The sequence below is a fragment of the Lonchura striata genome, chromosome 6, assembly GCF_050655825.1.
Source record: "Lonchura striata isolate lonStrDom1 chromosome 6, ASM5065582v1, whole genome shotgun sequence".
Lineage (NCBI taxonomy): Eukaryota > Metazoa > Chordata > Aves > Passeriformes > Estrildidae > Lonchura > Lonchura striata.
In genome coordinates this window covers 21332459-21344497 of record NC_140708.1, presented here as the reverse complement: position 1 = coordinate 21344497, position 12039 = coordinate 21332459, and the positions used below count along the sequence as shown (strand labels likewise).

The following is a 12039-nucleotide window of genomic DNA, read 5'->3' as shown; positions in this document are numbered from 1 at the left end:
TGCACTTACATATGAGGAGAAAGAAAAAGGCTTGCTTAAGTAATTTTCCATCTATTGCTTCAATATTAGCCTATAGAAGACATTGAAGTTTAAATCTAAATGCAATTTAAGCTGTCAATGTCTTTGCAGAAAAGCAACAATTTTCATGAGTTCCTCCAGGGCAGTGACAGGTTTTTAGCACAGCCGATGCCTTTTCGCAGTGCCTATTCTTTTGTCCGCAAATGAGTCATTGTGAATAAAGCCAAAAGCAAGAAGCGATAACCAGCTGGGCCATGACCAGGAGACACATGCTCATAATTATTTCCCCAAGCTTTCCCCCAACCGGTCACTGCCCGCCTTTGCTTTAAAGGTATATTACATTTCTGCAGCACAATACATTCCTCAGCATTCAAAAAATATCAAAGCTCTAAAAAGAAAAGCGACATTTCATTTCAGTTTCCTTACTTAAGAGAAGCAATGCCAGCTGCACAGGTTCAATAGCAAAAGCCAGTTCTTAGCCGCTTGCTTTAAATCCATCTAACGCTTCTTAGACACATTATTTAAAAATTGAAGGCAATTTTAGAAACAATTCTCTATTTGGTGCTCCCTCATCGATGTGAGGATTTCTATCTAGGAAGAAAAAGCAAATCTTGGGTTTGAAAACGCAGCTTTTCCAAGTCCTGGTGAAATGCCGCAGCTTCAAAAAAAATCAGCAACAGGAAAAAAAAGAAAAAACGGCGTGTTACCAATTAATCTATTATTTCATGGTTTGAGTGCTGCAGACCCTCGAAGCAGCAGCAGCAGCTCACCTGCCCTAGAAGGCCATGGCAAGGTGCAGCATAAGGAAAATTGTGTAAAATCTCTCAGGAATACCCAAAATCTTGGGTAGGAATGAGCTCCAAGCAGAGAGCAGGGCTTGTAAGAAGGGAGAGTAGATGGCAACACGCTTGAAAGGCACGAGATGATGACGCGACACGCCAACCAAGAATTTTAAGCTGATTGCTGCTGCTGCCTATTCATGTGAAAAATAGAGAGGGTTTTTTTGCAGACACTGAACTCTAAACCTGAAATGGGGTTGGGATGGGGGTGGGGGCAGCTGAATGCAGTCGTGAGACACGAAACCACTGTATCTGAAATGGATTTCAAGCTGGATTCTCAGCATCACATTCTATTATTTCTGACAGCGACACAGCAAGCCATGCAGTCAGAACGCTCAGAACCATTATTTATCCCAACCTCATTTAATAATCATCCAGCAGTGAATAGATTAGAGCAAAGAGTTTGGAAATGGGGATTGGCAGCATGAAAAGAATAGGAAATACCTTCTGTGGCTTTTTATGTGGTGATTTATAAAGCTTCTCCATTTTTTCTAAATCTGCCTCTAACTCAGTCTGGTATAGGTAGAGGTCTTTTTCTAGATCACTCTGGTTAAAGAAGGAGAAGAAGAATGGGAAAACAATGCTTAGGGTTAGGGGAAACCAAAGGAATGTTAATTTTGATAAAAAAAGAGAGCTCTTTTAATCGAAAAAGAGGAAGGTGGTATGGACAATACAGAGAAAATCACTAGCAACTAATCATATTTCAATAATTATAGAGGAAATAGTTTTAGGCAAATAACATTAAAATCAAGAGATGCACAGGCCTGCTAGAATCTATTTCTATAATCCATAAAGTTATAAAACCCACCTGTAAAGAAAAAAAAAGATACTGTAATAATACGCAATATGCTGTTAGTACAATTATCATTGCAAGTCAAGATAGCAAAACAACCACTCTAAATTATGGCTGATTATGTTTTAAGAATTGTTTATTAAATCAATTTACTAGCTACTTAATTGTTAGGCTAATGAGCTCAAGCCCAATAAAAAAAGAAAATCACTCACAAGCACACAAAACCCAAGCAATGCTACAAGAAAAAAAAGAAAAGAAAACCACATACACACATATATACACACTAGATGCTGTAGTGCAACGTATGTGAGACACAATTACCTTTCTATCCTCTCTAGTAAGGATAGAGCAATCTCCAGGAGTATAATCCCAAATCTTTTTTGGAGGCTGATGGAAAGCAGAGGAAGGAAATGAGGAAATGAAGATAAGGAAAGACATCACAGAGAATATGGAAATTGGATTAGAACAGAGGGGAAATACAATAGGGAATTTACATCAACACTGAAAAGAAATTATAAAATAACAACAAACCACAACGGAGAAAAAGAGGAATAAATCTGCTATAGCATAAATATCAAGAAATCATGGGGGGCAAAAGGGAACATGCATGCAGTGTGGAAGGGGCAGTTTTCAGAAATTTTTTTTTGCAAGGTGCTCTATGGGATTTTGGACTCTCTAGAGGGTGCCCACAGCTGTTAAGCATTCTTAACAAAAAATCAAAACAAAATGGAGGGGGGGAACCACACAGTCATAAAAAGCATTTGTTTTGCTCATTCTTCTTTTCAAAAGGAAAGGGTAAACCAAGGGTCTTTGATAAAGAAAAGGGACAATCTTTCTCACTTCCATCAGCGTATGAATACATACCATGTGAACAAATGGCTGATTTCCCTGTGGTGGCATTGTGGGGCAATGAGAATGCAGAGTTATTATTTTTTATTTCATTGGTTTTGAGTATTCGTTTGTGGGGATTTTTGGTGGACAGAGTGGGACACAAGAAAGTTTGGGAACTAGCTATTTAAAATTCATCCTACAGCTGAAAGGGCTGATTTCAAAATGGATTTTTTTCCTGTTTGGATGAACATGTAAGTATCAGGCAGGATTATTCAGAGCAGAAGACTGGACTGGACTCCCATGACTGTAGTGAGCAAAGCTACAAAAAGCATTTTTTTTTTTTGGCTGTGGCAACAAAGCTCAGAAAAGGTTTGCCAGCTATAGAAGTCTGAGATGGTAACCTAAATTCAAGTGCCTGACACTGATGCACTATTTATAGAGTTCTACATTCAGGAACTGGCATCGTTCTTGGGGAGCATGGCTGCATGGCTTTGGAACTGAAGCAGGTTCAAGGCATGCCTTATAAGAGAGCAGCACTTGACAAACGTGCCCTGAGCAAGGTGGGGAACTTGTCACCAGAACAGATGGTCTGCTGCACATGAGACAGATTGCCCCAAGATACCCTCTTCTGGAATAAGGCCAAGGCTGCATGACTAAAAGCACAAATCCATGCTTCTAAAGAACAGGTATACCCCCACACATAGAAAGGACCAAGGGCATAAGTGCTTTTCTTTCTATGACACATTTTCCATTAACTCACACTAACTCAAAGGACCACAGAGTTGACAAACCTTCACTCATTGCAAAAGCAGATGGCTATTAATTACATGGCAACAAATATAAGCATGTTTCTTCTCACAGTGGAAACCTTAAACCATGAAAAGTTGTGAGGAGTTAAATCCTGACATTGACAACACTTAAGAGCCCCATCAAGGTGGGATTTATCTAACTTTTACTGACTAAACATTAGGAGGTCTCATCTCAAACGCTGCAGAAACCTCTTTAGCTTAGGATGGAAGGTCCGTAGCTATAAAACATAGTTTTCTATTAAAGACTGGACTATTCAACCACTGTACATCCTTGCTTTCCAGGAAATATTACACTATTTTTATGTGATCAGACTGAGCACACAACTCCAGGTAGCTACAGTCTGTGCAGAGGAACTTTGCCACTTCTGCCAGAACGAAGACTAGATTTAAAGGAAATCTGCTCTCTAGTGTCCATCCATGTGCAGTTGCCTTTGAAGACAGTATTGAACCTTAAAACATACTTCTGTTTTGTTGTACACACATGGAATCTCAGCAGTACTCAAAATTTGTGTGCCATGGGCATTTGACTACTAACCTCAAGGGGAAAGCAGAAATGAGAAGCCATCACTATGTTTGTACACATGCAAGAGGCTGATACTGACCCTCTCATGCAGTAAGAGTAGCTTATTAAATAGTATTTAATAACTAAGTTAATAGTGTTTAATCAGTAAGAACCAAGTCATAAAATGCTTTAAAGTCACATTTTTTCCCAGTAGCCATGAATACTGGATGTGTTCCCTCCATCAAAATGTTCTTTGTCCTATTGAATAATCAAGCTTTAGTTCATCTTTCTCCAGAGGGAAAATCAAGGCTTTTTTTTTTTTTTTTTCTCTCCACATATAGCAACACAGCTCCATTTGAAAAGAAAGAACACTGTTCTCAGACTCCTTTGGTTTCAGGGAAGGGCAAGGGCTGTTCAACACAGGCTAATGCCCCCCATTTTATGCAATGGGCAGCTACATGCATAAAGAAATATGCAGGAAACAAGGTCATGATCTGTTTATGGAGAGCTGGAAATTACTGATCTACAGTTTACAAGCCAGGAACAGGAATAAATAATTCTCCTTGACTTAAAGCTACCTATCAGCCATCCTAGATCTTGTTAGGCAGAAGGAGAATAAGGGCTTTGAATAAGGACTTTTAATAAGGAGAGAAGTGTATTATTTCTAACATTAACAACAAATATGCAGTTTGAACTATGGTGTGTGAAAAAAATATTACCTTGTTGATACATAATGCTGGAAGTTGGGGAACATTTGTAAAGTGTTTCAAAACACTAAAAGAGGCCACAGAACAGCTGCTTTATGTTAGTACCAGGATGACATTATGTACAATCACATCTTTAAATTAGTAAGGCAGCTGTTTCAGATTTAGGGCCTAGGAAAGAGATGTGACAATCATAAAAAAAATAAAAAAATAAAAAAAAAAAAATAAAAAAAAAGGTAGGTTGACTTCATTGGTTATTGCAACTATCAAACTTACCGGTTTCCCAAACTCCAATTCCGAAAAGAATTTATACCAAGGTTCATTCTTTAAATCTATCTCTTCTGGGCTTATATCCCGAGTCTAAAGGAGTTGGTGATAGGGGAATGGAAGAAAGAGAAGGATAACATTATGCAAAGAATACATAGAAAGGGACTGTTAGAGATGCAGATCCCATGGCTTCCATTTTAAAATGTAGATATTTAGCCTTATAATTTGGAATTTCTATAGCATGTTTCTCATAAAGTCCATGAACTGCTTTGAAAACATCAGTTAAGCCCAATAGCATCACTGTGACCAACATGAATATGAATGAATTGCATTTTACAGGTCAGGAGACCCACTGAGAGAGAGAGGGATTCTGCAGCTTGCCCAGAGTCCCAGGGAGACTCAATGTAAGAGCAGAGAGCCCAGCAGTCCATCAGTCCTACTGTCAGACACTTTTATCAAGTCAAAAGCTGCATATACTTTATTATTATTTTAAATCTTAATTTGGTTAAAAAAACAGAGACTCAGTAATACCTGAATTAAATACTGCATCTTTAACAGCACATGAACATGTGAGAAACCCTGTTCTACACACTGCAAACAGAGTGGAAGGTGGTTTTCTAAATCATACAAGACACATGTCAGAGAGAGTGCATCCTGAAAGACCTCTGAGAGGATGGATAAAGCGACAATATTACGTGTTTTTTCACAAATAAATGTTAGAGTACTAGACAAAACTACAATGAAGGAAAATTGGACAGGACAGAAAACAGTACAGTTGAAAAGGAAATTCCCTTTCATTCATATCCTCTGTCTTAATAAAACAAAAAAAAATTGAAATAGTTGTAGCTGTTTGAAAACACTACTGGTGAGATAAGAGAATAAAAGTCCATTGCTAAAGCTTCTCAGGTACCACTCCCCAAAAGTGTGGGATAAAAGATATGTAGCTAATTCCTGCATTTCAGTATACCTAGTCAAAGGCAGAGTGGATCTCCATGCATTAAAAATATAAGCATGTGATGTCTGCTGTGCCAGTATGATCCCAAGTGCTCCATCACAAGGAAGGAGACCCACAGATGTACAATGTCCTCATGGAAATCATTTTGTGACAGGGTTACTGAGGCAGTTGACAGAAGTGCTGGACTTGGTTGTCCCAGATTTTGCCATAGCCATTAGCATCACAAAAAAGCTCTAGGAAAAGAGCTCAGGATTGATGCTGAATGAGAGGTAATGCAAGATGAATAGTTACATCATGTTTAATGCCAGATGGTCTGGAGAATGATTTGGCTATTTCCTAAAAGCACAAGGGAATCAATACTTCTATTTTTTATTTACTGCACTCCAACTAAAAGCACTCATCTTATATAACTCTGTTTACATTAAAACAAAGATCAAGGATATCAACAGGAGGCTATTCATTGCTCTGAAATGGTTTTGGATTGGATTCTGATAGTCAGAGCTGTGGGTGTGATTACCAGGAGATATTGACAAATCTCCTGCACCTCCCTGAAAGATGCAGTCACTAACCACCATGGTACTGTTATATTTAATGAGGTTGATGGAGACTGTGAAGCTACTACTCCAAGGCCTGCTTTCTTCTCTGATCTATGGCTTCAAACTAAAGCTCATAAAATAACACTGGAAGTAGCGTAGCTATCACTTTCATCTTGGTTTTGATGAGCTCTCTACGTAAAATGTTTTCAGCTAGGCTGATGATGGTTCTGCTTGTGGCTTTTAGACTCTGATTCCACAGCTCAATTCAGTACCTGATGAAGTCTGAACATGTAAACAGTGCCACTGGTGATGACAGACCTTTTGCAAATGTTTAGGTACACAGATGAAGCTGGCCTTTTGCCACAAGTTTTAATCTTGTCTGTTTACCGTGAGACAAAATTGATGTTTAAGTCAGCAGAAATCTGGCTCCAGGATGGACTGCAGGAATGGAGGTGTCATACCATGTTCAAACCACTCCTCACTGGCACTTCTCTAATGGGCTGAGGCAACACCCAGTGGTATCAAGAGGGAGTCATCCACCACCCATTGCAATAGGCACTAGGATCATGCCCCCAACAGGAGCAACTTTGTTGAAGTCAATGAAGGGACACAGGTGTGAAAAGAAGTTGGTTGCAGCATCTTCAAAAAGTGATGGACCTTGATTACACTTGGAAGGAAAAAAGAAAACCCACCAAAATACTAAGGAGAAGTATCAGGTCCCACATCAGACTTGATTCTTACATTTCTATTGATTTAAATTGCTATTCACTCTTGTGTAAAATTCTAGGCAGGTTTTTCAGGAGTATTCCTTTACCTATTCCATGCATGGATCAACGTCTGAGTTGTTAAGGTACAAAGTCCGGTTTACATTTGGAAACTCACATGCAATTAGCAGTTCTAATTGAATCCTTTAAATTAATGCCTTTAATAGAACAATTATCTTTATGCACTATCTTTATACACTACTAACAGCATTCAGTATTTTCTAGCAGTTACAGTATCACACTTGCACCACGGAAGGACATCTTTAGTGATCTGTGCTGATTTATACTGGACTGGCTGATGAGGTTAGCATCACCCCTCTGCCTATCCCTTGTCAAGTATTCTCAACCAAGGCCGAAGAAAGAGACTTTTGTATGTCCCTAGCTGTCACAATTCACAGCACTGCTTACTAATTCAGCCTGAAGTTGGTAATAGCTCACTTATTATGCCAAGTTACATTCTACCATAGCTGGAGAGCTCACATTGAGTCCTGCCACCTCTGCCACAGAAGTGGTAAGAAGCAGCTAAGGAAAAAAACAATCCAGAGAAAATGGCCATATCCTAATGCACCTCAGAGGCATCCACTGAGGCACACTAAAGGCACTCTGAAAACTAGTTCAGTGTTTAAAGCAACAGAGGAGCACAGAAACTGAACCTGTCTTCTCTGTTGCATAATGCCTTCAACCCTCCTGCATTAGCTAATGCTGTGCCCTAGAAAAAGTACAGCTGGCAAAACAGCTGCTGAACAGGTCACAGTGTGAAACATGGATTAAAAACTAGGGTTAGTGATTCATACTTAACACAGAAAACAACACGTCCAAAAGGAAAGAAGCTTCTCAATCCCCCCTGGATCTTGCTTTAGAGAGAACAAAAATGTTAGGAAGTTATGCAGAACAGTTTTCAAAAAACATCACACGAGCACTTCAATGTCAGCATAAGGATTCCCATCCAAAAAGAACCACACAAGCATTTAGAGAGTATTTCATAATCGCAGGATAAAGCCACGAACTAGGATAAATCAAACATTACCATCTTTTCGTTGTTCAGAACAGAGGACTTCCCTGGCTGATAGTCATAAATGCTCCTGGGTTCTGCACGGTATTTTCTGGTGTCGACCTTCTTGTCTGGAGGCTCCCAATCAGTCCTGAGGAAAGAAAGATAAATTACCCCAAAATACAGTGGTTTCTGTAGAAATAAACTCTCAATTTGGACTGATGCTTTGCCCCATTAATTATGGTTTAATCTGGGTACTTTTTTTAACCTAGGAAAGAAGACTGCTACAAGAGGAACAGTTCAGATAGGGTTCCAGACAGGTATTGTTGGAAACAGCTCAGCTGCTGAAATAATTGGAGTGGAGGAGGGTTATTCTAAGAACATTCAGTAAACTTCCAGACTACTAAATCTTTCCCAACTGGAAACAGTTTAATGATGGGCTTAGTTGAAGCCCACAAATATAAACATGTTCAAACTTTAAGCAGAACTCAGATTAAATTGCTTTTGCTAAACTTCTGCCTTTTAGCTACATCACTGATTACCTGATTACCAGTGCTCTGGATTCTAAGGGCACTCTAGATTCCAAGAGGAGGTTTCTTCTGGGCAGATGAATAAATTATCTCAGGCTCTATTTTAATACAGCTGAGAACAGTCCACTGACTACCCAAACCACTATAATTTTGTGCAGTGCCTATAACACAGTTGAAACAACAACAGTCACAAAGCATTCAGGGTCCATATCCTACAAGGTCCTGCTGGTCTCAAAATTGATATAATCAGACACCTAATGCAGAGTAACAAATGCTCTCCAAGAAACCAGCCCTTTTAAAGATGATAAACTAATTCTGATTTTGCTCTTGGTTGTCTTTGATTGGCAATGTGTATGTGGATTAATCTCACCCAGAATTCACCAAACAAAACTTAGGCATCTATGCAAAACTGCTGCTCCAGGTTTCCTCTCCCTTACCCTTCTGATCTGGTTAGGACAGAAACAAACCAGCAATCTGCCTAAACTCTCACCACTGGCTGAGAAGAGACAAAGACAACCCATTTAATTTTTTTCCTTTCTAAAGTAAGGCAAGATGACAGCCAAAATGATTGGCATACAAACAGCGCACAAATTTCAATAAGGATGATCTTTCCTGTCCAGATGAACTTGATTGCTTAAGACTTCAATCACAAAGAAAATCTGGTGAGACACCGGTTTGCCACTAGATAATAGAAAGCATTAATTATGGTAATCCCTTCACTCGCAAGAGTTTTCTCAGAGGGCAAATACACTATGTCTTAAATTCCTGCATAAGGAAGACACTTTCTTTCAGTAAACTTTGTCTCCTAATTCAGTGACCTGAAATGCTCACTAAAGCAGATATGTCAAATTACAGCTTTGCTCATGTAAGGCAGCAAGTGAAAACCACTAGGAGCTTGTAAAAGGTGGTAAAGGAACTGGGAAAATTCAGCAGGACATAAAATATTCTTTGCTCATTCTAGTTTCCCTTCATTTGTAAATGCTTTACAAAGATGTTTAAAACACATGGTAATAAACAAAGCAAAAAACCAGGAGGGAAGTCATCCTAGAGATCAGAAATGACACTGCTGGCTAGAACCTACTTGCAAGAAAGTTCATATGGGTAAGACTCTTCAGAGATGGAAAACGTAACTAAGTTTTTATCAAGACTCAACATAAATCCAAATTTTGCTTCTCCACAATTATCACTACTTGCTTGTAGTGCTCTGAGGTGCTTTTACAGTGTCACACTGAGCCAAGAGTTCCCACTGTGCCTATGTGGGGCACTGTATAAGCATGACACCCAACTGTTCACCCAGACAGGAGACTGTGCAACAGACTGTGTGATGCCTGATGACAAAGACAGAATGGGGAACTGAGCTGTGACAATGAAGAAGTCTTTACTCTAGTAAAAGACTCAGAGTAAAAACTACATATCCAACTTCCAAAAAAGTTTAACTGGCGTTGTGGACATATCCCCTTCCCATTGACAGCTTTCAGATATTCTTCCAGAACTGATCTATATACAGCTTAGTTCAGATCACCTTTCTGGGCTTGATTTCAGCGATGAAGTACGGTTTGGCAGTGGCAAAGTGGCAGACCTCTTCACAACCTTCTCTGAATCAATATTGTCCATCTCACTCTTGGAGCGGGGAACTTGGGTTCTGCCTGTAGGATAAATCACATATAGGACTATTGGTGAACTGGATAGGAGGCAGATAAACACATGCTTTACATGCCCTTTCTTTTTGACAGGTTAAACAAGAAACGTGAACTACTTACTGTCCTCAGAATAGGAATAACGAGGAGAGAATGAATCAGAATCTTCATCTGAAAGACAAAAGCATTTTGCAAGTGAGTTGAAAAAGCCCCAAAGAAGAAGCACCAGAGACCCTTTAATTTCTTCTACTAATGTATTCACCATAATTTGAGTGATATGCCCAGTACTTACCACAGGAAGAGGATCCTAAAGAATAAAACTCCAATGAGGTTTAAATTGCATTTGAAAATAATTCCTAGATTAGATATAAATACTAATATACTATTTACACTAATACCTTTCCTCAGGCTCTCAAAATATTTTAGAAAATAATCCCTTTTTATCATAAAACTCCTCTACAGCAAGGGTTATAGATCCGCTTTATCAAAAGCTGAGAGATAAATAGAGGTTCCAAAAGCCATAGTATATTATTAAAATAACTGATTAGGTACTAGACACAGTAGTACAGCTGGGGATCCATGCTGACAATCACATATGACTCTTGTATTTAGCTACTAGAGGGCATCCAAAAGCAGGCAATGAAGACAGTGAAGAGTCTAGAGGTGAAGCCATGTGAGGAGCAGCTGAGGTCCCTTGGTCTGTTCAGCCTGGACAAGAGGAGGCTGAGGGCAGAGCTCACTGCAGTTAGAATTTCCTTGTGGAAAGAGAATGGGCAGGCACTGATCTCTGCTCTGTGGTGACAGTGACAGGACACAAGAGAATGGCCTGAAGTTGTCAGGGAAGGTTTAGGTTGGATACTAGGGAAAGGTTCTTCACCAGGAGGGTTATCAGGTACTTTAACAGCTCCCCAGGGTAGAGGTCACAGCACCAGCCTGACAGAGTTAAAAAAATGTTTGGACAACACTCTTGGGCACGTGGTGTGACTTTTGGGGGTGTCCTGTGCAGGGCCAGGAGTTGGACTTTGATGATCCTTGAGGGTCCCTTCCAACTCAGAATATTCTGTGATTCTGTGACTGCAAAGAGAATTGTGAGCCAAAGTATTACTAATACCTCAGCAAAGAAACCACTCAATGTGGCAGAGAAAAAGACATAAGAACAAAGAAAATGAAGCTAGAATCAACTAGATTTAAAAAAACATTTTAAAAAAAGTTCTTGTGAATTTAGTGATGACAATCGACACCTTGAAACAACTTCTAAATTTTCTCTCATGGAAGACATCAATCTGATGCTACAGCCAATCTCAAGTCCTGGAAAAAAACAATTTGGCTAACACAGCTGACCTCAAGTTGCACTCAAGCCTTCATCAAGCCTTTCAGGAAGGCTCAGGGTAGTCTAAACTTCTAACCTATCTGCTTTAGTTCTCTTGGTGAATAAATTAGAAGGTTAAAGTTCTAAAAAGATGGTTATTGATTCTTATTATGTCCATCATAACCTTCAAGTTAAGAAGGCCAGTTCCCATGCTTTAAAACTTACTGACGAAAACCAAATATTTATATTACACTGAACTGTTTACAAAAATTACTTGTATTCTTAAATACAAGTTTTATTTACTCAGATAGAAAAATACATGGTAAATCACACAACTCAGTAGTCCCTACAAGTACAGGTAAACAAATGTCTAAAATTACCTTCACAGCTATTCACCTCTAATAATCTTTAGTGTTGATAAATAAAAGAGAATTATATTTACTTACCAGAAGATAAATATCAATATTCATTGTAACTCATCATTCAAACAAGAAAAACCATACAATAAAAATTCACTTCAGATAATGGCTGTTTTCCAATTTCTTATATTCTAA

General features: G+C 38.9%; 1 protein-coding gene across 50 annotated transcripts in view; it reads right to left on the bottom strand.

The window, feature by feature from the left end:
- Positions 1-12039, bottom strand: part of SORBS1 (sorbin and SH3 domain containing 1) — a 208571-nt gene that overhangs the window by 27904 nt on the left and 168628 nt on the right. For 46 of the 50 annotated variants that reach the window (XM_085583534.1, XM_085583538.1, XM_085583535.1 and 43 more), the window contains 6 exons: positions 10300-10347; positions 10062-10185; positions 8046-8160; positions 4773-4856; positions 1972-2037; positions 1302-1403 (listed from right to left, as the gene is read on the bottom strand). In XM_085583534.1, the coding sequence (XP_085439660.1) occupies positions 1302-1403; positions 1972-2037; positions 4773-4856; positions 8046-8160; positions 10062-10185; positions 10300-10347 (539 nt within the window). The remainder of the gene's footprint in view (positions 1-1301; positions 1404-1971; positions 2038-4772; positions 4857-8045; positions 8161-10061; positions 10186-10299; positions 10348-12039) is intronic. The other 4 variants (XM_085583527.1, XM_085583550.1, XM_085583548.1 and 1 more) reach the window with 4 other exon arrangements.